The sequence below is a fragment of the Paramisgurnus dabryanus genome, chromosome 24, assembly GCF_030506205.2.
Source record: "Paramisgurnus dabryanus chromosome 24, PD_genome_1.1, whole genome shotgun sequence".
NCBI lineage: Eukaryota > Metazoa > Chordata > Actinopteri > Cypriniformes > Cobitidae > Paramisgurnus > Paramisgurnus dabryanus.
In genome coordinates this window covers 10,188,532-10,205,170 of record NC_133360.1, presented here as the reverse complement: position 1 = coordinate 10,205,170, position 16,639 = coordinate 10,188,532, and the positions used below count along the sequence as shown (strand labels likewise).

Below are 16,639 nucleotides of genomic sequence, written 5' to 3'. Positions count from 1 at the left end.
TTTACGTTTTTTATAGAACCTCACACATTTACATGTTATAGAACCTCACACATCACATATGTGTTACATAACCTTATATACATCACACATATGTCACAAAACCTCATGTACATCACATATGCATCACATAACCTTATATACATTATATATGCATCATATACCATCAGATTACCTCATATACAAAATATATGTGTCATATAACCTCTTTTAAATCATATCCATTTTAAAACCTTACATACAGTATATCATATATGCATCATTATATAACCTCATATACATCCCATATGGTGTTATAGAACCTCACACATCAGATATGTGTTATGTAACCTTATATACATCACACATATGTCACAAAACCTCATGTACATCACAAACAGTATGCATCATATAACCTTATATACATTATATATGCATCATATACCATCAGATTACCTCATATGCAAAATATATGTGTCATATAACCTCTTTTAAATCATATCCATTTTATAACCTTACATACAGTATATCATATATGCATCATTATATAACCTCATATACATCCCATATGCATCATATAACCTCACCTACATCACATATGAATTATATAACCTCATATACATCACATATGCATTAAAGAACCCCATACATGCATTATATAACCTCATATACATCATGTATGCGTCATATAACCTTTTATACATTATATATGCATCATGTAACTGAATATAAATCACAAGAGAGTTATATAATCTCATATACTTCACATATGAGTTTTAGAACCTTACATACATTACATGACATATATCTCACATTACCTCATATACAAAACATGTGTGTCATATAGCCTCTTTTACATCATATCCATTTTATAACCGTACATGTATCATATGTGCATTATTATATACATTGCATATGCATTATATAACCTCGTATACATCACGTATGTGCCATATAACCTCTTATACGTCACATATCAATTTTATAACCTCACATACATTCCATATGCATCATATAAACTCACCTACATCACGTATGAATTATATAACCTCATATACATCACAAATGTGCCATATAACCTCTTATACATCACATATCCATTTTATAACCTCATATACATCCCATATGCATCATATTACCTCACCTACATCACATATGAATTATATAAACTCATATACATCATATATGCATTAAAGAACCCCACACATCACACATGCCTTAACTTACATACATCACACATGCGTTACAGAATAAGTTCCTATCTATTCTGAGCTCTTATCATCGCTTTTGCTTCATTATTTGATCCATTTAGAAAAATAAATTGTATTGGACGGAACTTAACTTCAGGTCTTTGTTTAATGGTCTGGTTAGTGGCTAAACTTAACTCTGGGACAAATACCCTATCAAAAATAACAAATGTATTGGTTTCCTAAAGACGAGGGAAGACGGCGATCATGGGTCACTGCTTTGTAAAGGGAGGTTTGGCAGCCGACCTGTAGTTAAAATTGTATACATTCATTTTAAATAGTAACGTTAGCTCAAGTGTAATTTTTGATATGCTTTTGAAAGCCATTTTGTTTATGTTGTTACTGCTGAAATACTGTGTATATATATAATCTTGCTGCGTGCGTGACCTATTCATTACCAATTAAAGGAACCTGTTCTTTAACTGTAGCTTTGTGAGTTTTAGTATGAGCTTTGTTCTTCATTGTATTTCAGTTTCTCTAAATTGGTTTTGAAGGACATACAGCAATTTAAATTAAATATCATTACAAAGGTCACAAACCAATTAAACCTGTGTTATAAAGCTGCATATTCATTTGAATAAACTCATTTCAGAAGTTCTAATCGGATGTCACATTACCAGGAGGCTGTTTTGTACACTTTCAGTAGATATCCTTTGCGACCCATGTCAATGAGATTTTAATTTCTTTAAGCCGCACGCAATTGTACCACTTCTTATAATTTATGGCAAATGTGAAGGGATTTTTTAAATGCCTTTTGTCATGAATCGGCCCTCTTGTCCTTGTTTTACTTTAGTCTTGAAGCAGGATCACGACAGGCCCATGTTTTGTGTGGTGGCACATGGCCTTTCGTTTGGGCTGTGTGCTTCTCATGTCTCGTCTTTTGACCCTGCCCCTTGTTTGATTCATGTCACCTGTTGCCCTCTTAATTTAAATTTAATTTTTATTTAAAAGGGACATTTTACAAGACTTTTTTAAGATGTCAAATAAATCTTTGTGTCCCAAGAGTACATATGTGAAGTTTTAGCTCAAAATAGCATATAGATAATTTATTATAACATGTTAAATTTGCCACTTTGTAGGGGTGAGCAAAAATGTGCTGTTTTTGGGTGTGTCCTTTAAAATGCAAATGAGCTGATCTCCGCACTAAATGGCAGTGCTGTGGTTGCATAGTGCATATGATGGAGCGGTATTATCCGCCTCTCTCTCTCTCTCTTTTCTGGAGATCCTTGAAAACCTTTGCCTTGTGCTTCTTTGAAAATGACCATATAGCTTAATGAGAAATAGCAAGAAATCAAAAGCTACAGTAAAAAGAGAATTTTTTTTTTGAAGTGCTCTGCAGTTTTTATAAGTTGTAATACACTCTTTCAGTTTCACCATTCTGAGAAATATAAAGAGAAAATCAAATATTTTGATTGTTTGTCAGCATTTTCTTTGTAAAAATATTGGATGTAGAAAGCGCATTCATGAAATCAGATAACCGCTGAGGTCAGTTGCTTTCGGCGAAGCATGACGTAAAGTTGAACATGAAGTATCGTAAAATCGCACCAGTCATACTTTAATTTAATTAAAGTAGCGGTGAATCAAACAATCAATATTAACTTGATAATTTGTTATATATGAGGTCATCATACTTAAATGAACATCCTGCAAGTTTCAAAACTGAAAACGTCTGTGCTACTGAAATATAACAATTTTTTGGCACCAAGCCAGGAAAATGGTCTATTTAGGAATGTGCCGAAATATGACGTCAGAGTAGAATTGAAACTCCTCCCCAAACCTAAATACAACGACCACTTTTGTAGCCCCGCCCACAGCTTCGCGTGACACACGTGTGTGCCAGGGGCAAAGCAAACCATGCAATGTCTCAACAATCAGTAAACATGTCTTTAAAGATAGCCAAATGTTACCAGAATGACTTTTAAATAAAAATTTTCGGAGAGACTTTTATTTTGACGCGGTGATCTGTTATGAGTATTTATGAGTGTTTGGTTGTGGAAGAACTGTCTAGGAACAACAAAAACGCTGCTTAACTCGGAGGCTCGGAACATAACATTAGGAATGCGTGGTTAAAGTTTGTTTTTGAAGAAGTTCCAGCTCGCGTGGGGAGTGTTTGTTTACTTTGTGCACCGCAGATTCATTCAAATAAGCCACAAGTCGGTGCTGGATTTGCAGATCATGATTAAAAGCACAACTAATATTGCATCTGACAGGAATGATACAACAAGTAAAACATTTTACTTTATTTAAGATAAAGTTACTGTGTTTCTCTTTTGCTTTGTAAGAGATGTCGTAACATCTGTGTCTAAACACGTGTTTGACTGTTTTAATTTACTAAAAAACATTAAATGATTAATAAAGGTGCAACACTTAACAATACCACTCTAATATAACAGTAGAAATATACAAAGTTATTGATAAAGAAGGACTTACCAGGCGCAATTTTAATTCTGATAATTTAGGCAAGTTGCGTTTGAAAGGTTCAACAGTCAACAAAACTTTTTTATCATATAACTGCGGGATGTAACATTACGTGTATGTAAGAGCAACCTCACTAGCACAATAGAAATATACAAAGTTATTGATAAGGATTTATCAGCCGCAGTTTAGATTCTGATGCGTGTGTTGTATACGGTAATTTAGTCGCGTCGAGTTTAAAGGTTTATTTATACTTTACTATACGTATCGTCATTTATGTGTATCATCTTTAGCACCCAGAATCTTTTGTGGATCAAACATATATGTGCTCGACTGCTATTTTTACAAATTAATTTTTTCAAAACATTTCCCCACATGTAATGACGGGAAATGAAGTTGTCCAATCATAGCAGTGGGCATTTACGTCCAGGTCTTCAATGCAGCCCGCCCCTTCAAACAAAGCTTTTCTCCAGACAGCATCAGAACCATGTTAGAAAATAGCCTATTACTTATTGCTTTTGATGTTTTTGATTGTAAAAACCACACGAACATCATATGTAGACCTCAGACAACAGTATAAAACAATAATATCGACAGATTCATTGCCCCTTTAAAGTTATTTTGCCTGTCTGTATTTTGCAAGCTTCATTAATCATGTAAGTTTGATGACTACAAGACAGCTGGTTTAAATAAGTTCAATCTTTGAATAGACTTTTGTCTATAAAGTGTGTTTTCATTTATAAACGCTCACTCATTTGCCTTCCTGCTTATCAACGCATGTACAGCTGTGATTTCTTTGATGGCTTCGTCACTTTTCTTTTTTGAAGAACCATCTGTGAATTAGAAACTCTTTCCTTGTATTTTCATACAATACAGAGCTAATAAGCTGCACTGTAAAAAAATCTTTTTGCACTTAAATTTTTAAGTTGAATTAACTTGAATTTAAAAGTCAATTGTATTGACCAGTGACGAGTTGCCGTAACTTATAAAATAAAGATGACATTGATCACTTGTCAATATAAGTGCAAAATATTTTTTTTACAGTTCTATAATACGCTATACCAAAGGATATGAAGGATAACATTGGGATCATTTTAATAGTAATCATCGACAGCAAATCAGAATCCGTGTGCATTTAAATGAGAAAACTTTAGATTTTAGATGTTACCCATTGAAGTCATTTTTTAAGTTGATCCAACTTCTACTTTTACAGTGTGCATACCAATTTTATAGATGTCTTAAAATAATAGCCATTAAGCATACATTGCATGCATTTTAAGGGGGTGCCGTCGGCCAACCACGAGGGAATGGCTTTGCACCAAGTGGTCAGGTTCTCAAAATCCATCATTTACGCCTCTGGTTGTTTCATAAAAATTAATCAAAAGTGTTTAAGCAAGACCTCCTCGATAATACCCTGTGTAAGGCTGGAGGGCGGCCACGGTCAACACCATCAAAGAAAGGATAAAACAATAGAATAGTGCTGAATTAATGAGGTTGCATCACCCTCCAGATTTTGTGCTTTCGTCTTCTGCCGCCTATATACTTCTGAACATCTCATGAGATACAGAGACCCTGAGAGAAAGAGAGGGACGTGAGATATTTTTAAACAATTCTCCTATTTGTTAAATTACGTATTCGTTTTTTACCGGGATTATGAAAGTGGAGCAGCGGTCCGCTGGGAAAAGCCTTGGGGGGAAACCTGTGTATATGATTCTATTCTCCGAAACTCTTGGAGATAAACCAAGTTACAAGGAAATTGGAAATTAAGAAGTCAGGTGTAGCTCGGGCCACTTTCGTTGCGTGGAGGTTTTGGCAGTGGACAGTTCTGTACTGTCACTCTCATGAAATGTCAAGCCATTCACGATTCACGAGATGGCATGATATGCAAAAGTCTTTGGTGCTTAAAGGGACACTTTTTTTTGAAAATATGCAAATTTTTCAGTTCCCCTAGAGTTAAACATTAGATTTTTACTGTTTTGGAATCCATTCAGCCGATCTCCGGGTCTGGCGGTACCGCTTTTAGCATAGCTTAGCATAATCCATTGAATCTGATTAGACCATTAGCATCGTGCTAAAAATATCCAGAGTTTCAATATTTTTCCTATGTAAAACTTGACTCTTCTGTAGTAACATCGTGTACTAAGACCGACAACTCGCTGAGGGTGGAAACTATGGTAATGCAGGACTGTAAGTGGGCGGGGCTTTATCAAAGTGACCTCACATTGATAAGAAAATTGAAACGGCATGCCTAATGAGATTGCTTTGTTTTAATGAGGATCAAAAACAAGGAGCAGGTGGATTTTTTTCATCGTAGAGTGGTTGTGTTCACACACTGCCAACACACATTATGTCCAAACACCTTGTAAAAGTGGATGTTGCATAATAGGTGCCCTTTAAAGCTGTGTTGGTCAACTATTTCTCTGTCTATTCTAGGCTTGCAGCAGGTAAAGATAAGATGTCCTGTCAATCATCTGCAGTGTCTGGGCACCCACAGATGTGTTCATTACAGTAAACTCTGCAACGGAGTACGGGATTGTGAGGACGGTTACGACGAGGGCGTACACTGTCGTGGTGAGTTTTGGCAAAATCCTCCATTTGAAAAAAGTCTGCATTGCGAAAGTTGTATGCATTGTTTAATTTCAAAGTTTTAGTAGATTGGTACATTGTAAAAAATACTGTTGCACTTAAGTGTAATCAACTTGAAATTACAATTAATTTCATCAGTCGTGTAAGGAGTTTCAAGTGAGAAGTTGCAAAAAATATTAAAAATATAAAAAATAAAAAATAAGTTGAATTAGCTTGAGTTATTTCATATTTATTTTATTATTTATAGCAACTCCTCACTACACTTTAAAAAGTGAAAAGTTGGATCAACTTAAAATATTATTTCAATTGGTAGCACTTAAAAAGAAATATATATATATTTTAATTGACTTTAGGTAAAAATTTTAAGTTGAAAAATTAGTTGAATGTGAAAAATGTGGCTTATTCGTATTATTTTATACGGCCACATTCGTACATTTTTTAACGATTTGCCTTGACCCCTATGACGTTGGGATTAGGGGTGGGGTTAGGTGCAGGGTTTCGTTATTGTTTTTTTTATGATAATCGTATGTTTTTGCACGAATAATTTCTCGTAAATTAGCCAACTCGTAAAAATATGTATGAATTCTTGTGAGTTCAGGATGGTTGATCCCACTTTTCACTAGTCAAGAAAGTTGAAATTAGTTAAACTTAAAGATGTAAGTGCAACAAGAAATTTTTACAGCATATGAAAACGGATTTGGCTCTTAAAGGGACAGTACACCTCCCAAAAATTCTGTATTTTTGTTATTCACTTTCGCATAGTTTTAGACCTGGTTGACTTTCTTCTTGAAACACAAATGCAGATGTTTGGCAGAGAGTAACTGACTAAAACCTGCATTCCCCATTTACTCTTTTTGTATAGAAAACGAGCATTGCCAACTTTTGTTTTGAAACATTGTAACTTTTTTTACATAGGAACAACATGTATCAGTCTATATTTATTCAGAGGCTAGGTCACATTTTGTCTATTGTTAAAATTATACCGATTCATGAAACAGTCTTTGCTGAAATGTGCCATTGAGACTGTTAAGATCAGACCGAAACGACAAGGGACCTTATTAAAAATAAACTTCAGTCGCTTGTTTCTGACGCTGAGTTGCTTCAGAAGGTCACGCAGAGTGACAGACGCCAAACTACAGCAAACAACGGTTAAAGTTTCGACAGACTTTCCCCCAATTTACTGTGATCAAATATGCTTCGCCGTTGTGCAAATATGGGCGCATAATTGTGAGTTGTAGCTACAGTAAAGCTTTTATGGCAAGTTCAGCTTTGAGTTTTGAAAGGCATGGTTTGTTTTTATAGTACATCAAGCTCTTTCATTTCAAAAGCGCTTTTAAAATAAAAAACTTTAGATGTTCAGATTATTAAAAAAAAAAATCTGGTATTTGAGATAGCAAGAGAAAATGTTTGATGCACGAACGTTGCAAAAACTGTATTTTTTTTTGTGACTTGACAGTCTGTCAAAATTGAATTTGTGTTGATGGTCATAACTTGAAGTGCTTGTGGTAACCAAAAGTCCCCAAATGCTGGCAGTATGTCAAAACAAGCTTAGAAAATGTGATATGTTGTTGTCCGATAAAGGGTGCTTCGGAGAGAAATAAAAGACAAAAGTCTTTCTTGATGCCCAATAGCCAGTTTTGCAATGTTTGCAAAATCAAACGTCAAGACTACAAAATATAATTTAAGCTTTTTACAGTGTGTTCGACATTACCGCGGCAAAAGTGCAAGCGTTTAAAGTCTGTTTGGAGAGATAAGCGCAGTTAGCTTAATGTAGTAATGGCTTTCCGCTAAGTGGCAATTACTGTTGCTGCTCATGATGAAGTGAAGATCGCATTATTTGACATTGCGGTGTAGACAAGAGGAAGCCCAAAGATTTATATTGAAACCAAGCCTAGTAACATCTAAAGGATTTGATGTATTGCACCAGGGCGCTCTTAACCGCCGAGACACATGAGCTACGTCGCTCGCGTCCGCGCGTGTTTAATTATGGCCGTAATAAATGAACATATGGAGGTATTTATCAGCTTCACCTTGAGGTGAACTGCGCATACGATGTTATGCTTTTTACCCTGCTTTACGTTTTATGTACTTCTCAATCTTAGTCTTGGTCTGGTTTCAAAGGAAATAAAAATTTGCATTGCGGGACGGCAGTTATGGATGTTAGAGGTTCTCCAGAGGAGCGTGTTGGAGCGGTTTAGGATCGCCCTCCGCGCACCTGTCATAACTAAACATTCATAATTTACATTACAAGTCCGCTGAGCAGATATCAGCTCTCGCTCCTCAAGGTATTTTCGAATCTGGGACGGTACAGGGAAAGAGAGAAAATGAGACCATAGCTTTTCCTCCGCAGCTTTTACTATTGGAACGTTCACGTGGCGTAGACTTACAATTGTGTTTCTCATTAAAGTTACCATTTTTAGACTTACGGTTTAACCCTGTTTATTTAACAAATGCATCTTCTCGTACGTTGCACAATGGATATGTGCATCTTTCATGAAAATGTAATAAACTCTCCCTTTGATATTGCTTTTCTCCTCTGTTGACATAACCAAGGCTGTGTGGGTGGGAAAAAACAATATCAATCGAATTGTGTGTGTTTTTTTAGTGTGTTGTCACGCATGCCTCCTGGTTTTTATGAATTGTGGTCCTTTCAAATCCTTAACCCTATTTTGAGTATAAGCCTAGTTATATTTGTATTAGCAAACAATGCTAAAATCTTGGTCTACTCCAATTCATTACGAGTGCATTCATAGGAAAGTCTTACTCATGTACTAAATGTATTGTTTTGTGATATGAATGTTATTAAACATGACTTAATTATAGTCATTAAACTTTTTACTGAAAAAAACATGGTTAAGCGACATAGTAAAAAAACAATGGTAGAAAAACAACGGTAGCCATACTGTACTGTGGTAACCATAGGTAAACTAATTGAAGAAATTTTTATCCAACTTTTCACTTTATACAGTGTATAAGCATGCGTTTTTCTTTTTTTTTTGTGGAAGCAGAAATGCGCTGTTTTCATGACTGTACCTTTAAATGCAAATGAGCTACAGCTCCTCACTCCCTTACAGTACAAACAGACAGTGAGCGCTTTCAGTTAAAATAGATCTGATTAAAGGAAAACACCACCGTTTTTCAATATTTTACTATGTTCTTACCTCAACTTAGACGAATAAATAAATACCTATCTTTTATCAATGCGTGCACTTAATCTTTGTACAGCGCGTTTTGAATGTGTTAGCATTTAGCTTAGCCCCATTCATTCCTTAGGATCCAAACAGGGATGAATTTAGAAGCCACCAAACACTTCTATGTTTTCCCGTTCTTTCTGTGTTTTTGAAGCTTTGATTGTGTTTACAGTGCACAATATAACATGTGTTCATGTTTCACATGTAAAAAACGCATGTTTTTTTTTCACACAATTAGGGGTGGGCGATATGACCAAAATCTTCTATCACGATAGGATTAATTTTATATCATGATAACGATATGTATCACGGTAGAGTTTTTTATGTTTTAATAAGGTTTAAATCTTTAATACCATAGAAATGTTCATAATTCTCACAAAAAACATATACAAGCATAGAAAGAAGATAAAAACAAACAAAACTCAAGCTCTCTGAAGATACACAGTCAATAAGAATGATAATAAATAATTATGCATGTATGTATAGGCCTATATATATTTTTATTTAAGGTAGAAAAGTGATTTAATCAGGAGCAGTGAGAGATTTTTTTCTCAATGCTGTTTGATTAACACGAGTGACAGACAGGAGCAAAATTAGGTAACTTCCCCTTTAAGACCAAAGTCCGGATCCAATACACTGTTACACATGCGCTTTCTCTTTTAGCTGTTTACTTTCTCTTAAGACCTTACTGATCGTGTTTATGATGATGCTTGCAAAGACGGGAATTTTGACGCATATGTGTATTTAAGGCCAATAAAGCGGGAAAAATGCTCACGAGCTTAATAAGCAGAGGTCGCGCGACTTGCGCGCTCCTCACAGACAGAAAGAGTAGCGGTTGCGCGACTTGTCCGCTCCTGACACACAGAAAGAACGCACGCATACAGATCTGTTGTCTGTGTTTCAATGGCTTAAAATAACTTGTTTTAAAACTGCAGTGCTTAAATACGTGTACAAACGTTACGTTTTCGCGACCACACGCACAGGAGCGTGACGTGGGCACGTAACCTCGATAGAAACGATAGTCCAAAATCTCTACCGGTTGACAAATTTCTACCGGTTAATTTTGTCTACCGGTTTATCGCCCACCCCTACACACAATTTACTTATCTGTATAACGCTGTTTTCACTGTCCTCAAAACGGGCTGATGTCTTCCTTGTTCTATGAAGTCCCTCTTTCAAAAATACGTATCGAGTTGTGATTGTGTAGTTTGTTTTTGTGTGTTGTGATTCGATAGCAGCTTAGCTTGCTGTTAGCTTAGCTGGCGACTGACGTATTTCTGTGGGCAGAGTTAAGTGAAAAAACTGTTCTACTAATGTCATTAAAGGTGCAGTGTGTAATTTTTAGAAGGATCTTTTGACAGAAATGCAAAATAATATACAAAACTATATTATTAGTGGTGTATAAAGACCTTTCATAATAAACCGTTATATTTTTATTACCTTAAAATGAGATGTTTTTATCTACATACACCGAGGGTCCCCTTACGTGGAAGTCGCCATTTTGTGCCGCCATGTTTCTACAGAAGCCCTTAAAGGTGTAGTGTGTACATTTTCGCACAGAGAAGCTACGGTAGCCACCTCCAGAAAAACATCTCAATGTTGGAGACAACTTAGGGCTCTGTTAAGGGCTTCTGTCGAAACATGGCGGCACAAAATCGTGACTTCCACGTAAGGGGACCCTCGGTGATAAAAACGGCTCATTCTAAGGTAATAAAAACATAACGGTTTATTATGAAAGGTCTTTATACACCACTAATAATATAGTTTTGTATATTATTTAGCATTTTTGTCAAGAGATCCTTCTAAAAATTACACACTGCACCTTTAAAGCAGGAAGTAGAGGACTGTAGTCCAAACCGGCTGTAGGCTTTGAAAGGCGAATTCTGTTAAAGAAAATATATCGCCTCACAGTGAACTTTGCTCGAACTGATTTTGCCAAGTGGTTGATGTCCTCAGGGCATCATATTGTGTTGACCCAAGGACAAAATTTTTCTAAATAAAACCTAAACCTACCCCAAAACCCAACCCTAACCATAACCAAACCCTAAAATCAGAAGGACATGATAAGTCAAAAACAATGGTCTAAAAACAGCTAATCCTGGTTGTAAGCTTAAACTTAAAACAAACTGCAAACTTATTTCTGAAATCTGATTGGTTGATTGAAATGTTGTCCGAGGGTCAACATAATGTTGCCCTGAGGACATCAATCAGGAGAGCCGTGAACTTTATCATTTTACAGGTATTATTTATGCTATTTTAGCAACATTACACACTAACTAGGGTTTCAAAAATGGGATCAGAAAGAACGTGACCTTTAAAGACTGTTACATGAGTCATTACACGAGTAAGTGTGGTACAAAAAAAAAACTACGCGCCAGGGTCGAAATACTGCAAACTAAGTGCTCTTCTGCCATACAATATAGTTCTCATTTTTTATCTGCTTAAAAATCACCACGCTTTGTTTTGTGCCACCATACTTACTCGTGTAATAGTCTTGAAATAGAGAAAACATGAAAGTGATTTGTGGCTTCTAAATTCACCCGTTTGGATCCCAAGGAATGAATGGGGCTAGGCTAAATGCTAACACATTCACGACGCGCTGTACAAAGATTAAGTGCACGCATTGAAAAAACATAGGTATGTATTTATTCGTCTAACTTGAGGTAAGAACATAGTAAAATATGGAAAAACGGTGGTGTTTTCCTTTAATACAGTCTGAGACAACTGTATCTAGTGGACAGAGTACAACTTGCTGAGGATGGAAACTATGGTAAGGCAGGACAGTAAGTGGGTGGGGCTTTATCAATGTGACCTCACAAAAAACAAGGAGCGAGTGGATTTTTTTGTTCATTGTAGGGTGGTTGTGTTCACACACTGCCAACACACATTATGTCCAAACGCCTTGTAAAAGTGGATTTTGCATAATAGGTGCCCTTTAATCCAGTGGTTCTCAACTTTATCAGCATACTTAAGTTAAAGTAACATAAAAAAATATGTTGATTTGACAAAAATGCTACAGTGTATTAAATCATACAATGTAGTGCTGTTGGTAAAGATCATACCCTCAACCTATATGCTGATAAATACCTCTTTATGTTGAATTTTACTGCATTAAAGCAATTTTAAAGCAGGAAACTATTCTTCTAGGTCAAAACTGCCAAAATCTCTTGTATATTAAAACCATGTGAACAGTATGCCAGCTATTTGACATGTAAACAGGTAACTAACCTTGACAAAGTTCTTCGTATTTCTAAAAGGAATAAAAACAGATTTTTCAACTTGTGAAGCACCGCATGGCTTTTTGAAACCCTTGCTATTTTTCTAGTTGTGTGGGGATTTGTTTTGTCAGTGAGGAATGGAGTTTGCCTTCGGGTGACCATCCGCGGCACTCGAAAAAGAGAATATAAAGGGCTTTGTCTGTGTGTGTTTCCATGTGATTGCCTATCTTTATAGTTTCCCATGTATTGGTTCTTCTCACACAGATTATATTAAGGTCGTGTGCGCCTGATAAAGACTTATATGTTTTTTTATTTTTATTCAGGAAGTGTTCTGGTGTCAGACTGACTAGATGTAGATGTGTGAAATGAATAACTTAACAAGAGACAGCAAAGGGTTCGGGGGGAGAGATAACAACGCTGAGACAAAAGGAGTGTCGCACATTTAATTACTGTAAAACACACATTCATACACCCGTCGCACACATTTCAAAGCTTTTGCTGGGAAGATCTGAAGATTCGCTGTGTAGATTTGGTGGGTAGCCACGCCCACAATGAAGTCTCATTGGGCCAAAGTCACATAAATTTCCAACCATCTCAAAAATGAGAGCTCGTTGGGTCTTGGATTTGATTGGTCAAAAAATGGTCGCTAGTTGTCACTGGGGCATTACCCTTTTAAAAGCTTCCAATATGTGCCATTTTTAGTACAAATATGCATTCATTTGGTACCAATATGTACCCCTGAGGTATTAATATGAACTCTTTTGAAAGGGTACCGCCCCTGTGACAGCTAGGGACCATTTTTGCCATTTTTTGACCATTTTTGCCTAAACGCACAGCATTTAGCTGAGGCTTATCCAAAAAAGCTTACAAAGTAAGATTCGTAACACAAGTAAAACATCTGCTATGATTGTCATTACACGCATCCATCTATATGTTGCTTCCACAAATAGACATATTTTAAATGTCAGTAAATAAAAAGATGTTTTTCTTCCTCAAGCACAATTCTACATTTTCCATATGTGCATTTGTACGCTGATAGTTCAGTCGAGTCGAATGGCTTTCCATAAAATCCCGGCGCAGGCAAAAGGTCTTTTTGAATTTACTGCGCAATCATTTAGTCATTTGTGTCTGATGTTGTACTACACCAGACATGAAGGATGGGCGTCCTGCCCTCTGGGCTTGAAAAGCTCCCTTATTTCACACATCCATTGACTCCACATTTATAGCACAAAGGAAATGCTAAAGCTCATAAACTTTATTTCTTCGTGACAGCACGGACCGTAACCTTGAAATTGTGCTGAGTGTCCCTCTCTTGCTGGCAGAACTCTTGTTTTTTTTTTTTTTTGCTGTCTCTTTCTGTCCACAGTTTCACAGTGTCCTGCTGTTACCCTGAGCAAAGGATTTTGAGTTTAAACTCAGTCCGTTCTCTCAGACAAACCCGTGGGTATTATGGCAATGGCATACGGGCAGACTACTTTTGCATATTGCAGTATGTATCCTGTGCCACAGCATTGAAGGTTTTCTGTATGAAATACCTGGATTACCTGCCACATTTCACAAAGTTTTTATTTTTAAATCCTTTCGAATGGACTGCCAAGGCATTTCTAAAATAGATTTTTTTATACACAATTGGTTAAAAATGTATACCGGTATGTCTGCCTGTCTGTGTGTGTATGTCTGTCTGTCTATCTACTGTATCTATTTTTCTCCATTCATTTGTCTGTCTATCTGCTGTATCTGTCCATAATTCTGTTTGTTTATCTACTCTGCCTGTCTGTCTTTCATTCTGTTTGTTTATCTACTGTATCTGTCTGTCTGCCCGTCTGTCTATCTATCTGCTGTATCTATCTACTGTATCTGGCTGTCTGCCCAACCTTTTTTAGACCTTTCAGTCTATCAACTGTGTCGGTCTGCCTGTCCGCATAGCTGTCTGTCCATCCGTCAATCTGTCTATTTCTATCTATGTCTATGCGTTTTATGTCTATGGTATCTATAAATTTGTCTGTCTGCCTTTCTGTCTATCTTCCCTGTCTCTGTTGTCTGTATTTCCTTCATTTGTCTTTAATATCTGTCTGTCTGTCTGTCTGTCTATTTGTATATTGGCCTGTCTGTCTGTCTGTCTGTCTGTCTGTCTGTCTGTCTGTCTGTCTGTCTCTGTGTTTTTATGTCTATCGTATTTGTCTGTCTATATATTTGTCTGTTGACCTGCCTATCTGCCTGCTTGTCTATCTGTCTGTCTGTCTGCCTGCCTGTCTGTCTGCCTGTCTTTTGTGTATATCTGTCTATCTACTATATCTGTCTGTCTGTCTATCTGCTGTGTCTGTCTATCTGTCTATCTACTCTATCTGTCTGCTTGTCTTTCTGCTGTGTCTGTCAGTATATCTACTCTATCTGTCTGTCTGTCTGTCTGTCTGTCTGTCTGTCTGTCTGTCTGTCTGTCAGTCTATCTACTCTATCTGTCTGTCTGTCTATCTGCCGTGTCTGTCTGTCTACTCTATCTGTCTGTCTGCTGTGTCTGTCTGTTTGCTGTGTCTGTCTGTCTGTCTGTCTGTCTGTCTGTCTGTCTGTCTGTTTGTTTGTCTGTATTTCTGTCTGTCTGTCTGCTGTGTCTGTCTGTCTCTGTCTGTCTATCTGCTGTGCCTGTCTGTCTGCTGTGTCTGTCTATCTGCTCTATCTGTCTGTCTTTCTGCTGTGTCTGTCAGTCTATCTACTCTATCTGTCTATCTGTCTGTCTTTCTACTCTATTTATCTGTCTGTCTGTCTGTCTGTCTGTCTGTCTATCTACTCTATCTACTCTATCTGTCTGTCAGTCTATTTGCTGTGTCTGTCTATCTACTTTATCTGTCTGTCTGTCTGTCTATCTGCTGTGTCTGTCTGCCTGTATGTCTGTCTGTCTACTCTATTTGTCTGTCTGTCTATCTACTCTATCTGTCTGTCTGTCTTTCTGCTGTGTCTGTCTATCTACTCTATCTGTCTATCTGTCTGTCTACTCTATCTGTCTATTTGCTGTGTCTGTCTGTCTATTTGTCTGTTTGTCTGTCTGTCTGTCTACTCTATCTGTCTATCTGCTGTGTCTGTCTGTCTATTTGTCTGTCTGTCTGTCTGTCTATCTATCTACTCTATATTTGTTTGTCTGTCTGTCTTTCTATCTACTATATCTGTCTGTCAGTCTATTTGCTGTGTCTGTCTGTCTACTCTATCTCTCTGTCTGCTTTGTCTGTCTATCTACTTTATCTGTCTGTCTGTCTACTGTTTCTGTCTGTCTGTCTGTTTGTTTACTCTATTTGTCTGTCTGTCTATCTGCTGTGTCTGTCTGTCTACTCTATCTGTCTGTCTGTCTATCTGCTGTGTCTATCTATCTATCTATCTGTCTATCTGTCTGTCTGTCTGTCTGTCTTTCTGTCTGCCTGCCTGCCTGCCTGCCTGTCTGTCTGTCTGTCTGTCTGCCTGTCTTTCTGCTGTGTCTGTCTATCTACTCTATCTATCTGTCTGTCTATCTACACTATCTGGCTATCTGCTGTGTCTGTCTGTCTGTCTGTCTGTCTGTCTGTCTATTTACTCGATCTGTCTATCTGCTAAGTCTGTCTGTCTGTTTTTTTGCTGTGTCTGTCAGTCTATCTACTCTATCTGTTTGTCTATCAGCCCTATTTGTCTGTCTGTCTATCTACTCTATCTTTCTGTCAGTCTATCTGTTTATCCGCTGTGTCTGTCTGTCTGTCTACTCTATCTGTCTGTCTGTCTGTCTGTTTATCCGCTGTGTCTGTCTGTCTATCTATCTGCGGTGTCTGTTTGTCTGTCTGTCTGTCTGTCTGTCTGTCTGCTTGCTTGTCTGTCTGTCTGTCTGTCTGTCTGTCTATCTACCTACCAACCTATCTATCTATTCCATGTCAAACAGCAAGTGTTTCAACGTAGTTTGTAGTATTGTTGAACTAGTATGCCACACTGACATAAACATAGACATACAGAAGTAGAGGTAATAGCATATAGACTAATAACAGTGATTTAT

At 37.0% G+C, this 16,639-nt stretch overlaps 1 protein-coding gene across 5 annotated transcripts in view; it reads left to right on the top strand.

Moving 5' to 3' along the window:
• Nucleotides 1–16,639, top strand: part of lrp1ba (low density lipoprotein receptor-related protein 1Ba) — a 304,606-nt gene that overhangs the window by 41,118 nt on the left and 246,849 nt on the right. For all 5 annotated transcript variants that reach the window (XM_065244654.2, XM_065244653.2, XM_073813477.1 and 2 more), the window contains one exon: nt 6,072–6,209. In XM_065244654.2, the coding sequence (XP_065100726.1) occupies nt 6,072–6,209 (138 nt within the window). The remainder of the gene's footprint in view (nt 1–6,071; nt 6,210–16,639) is intronic.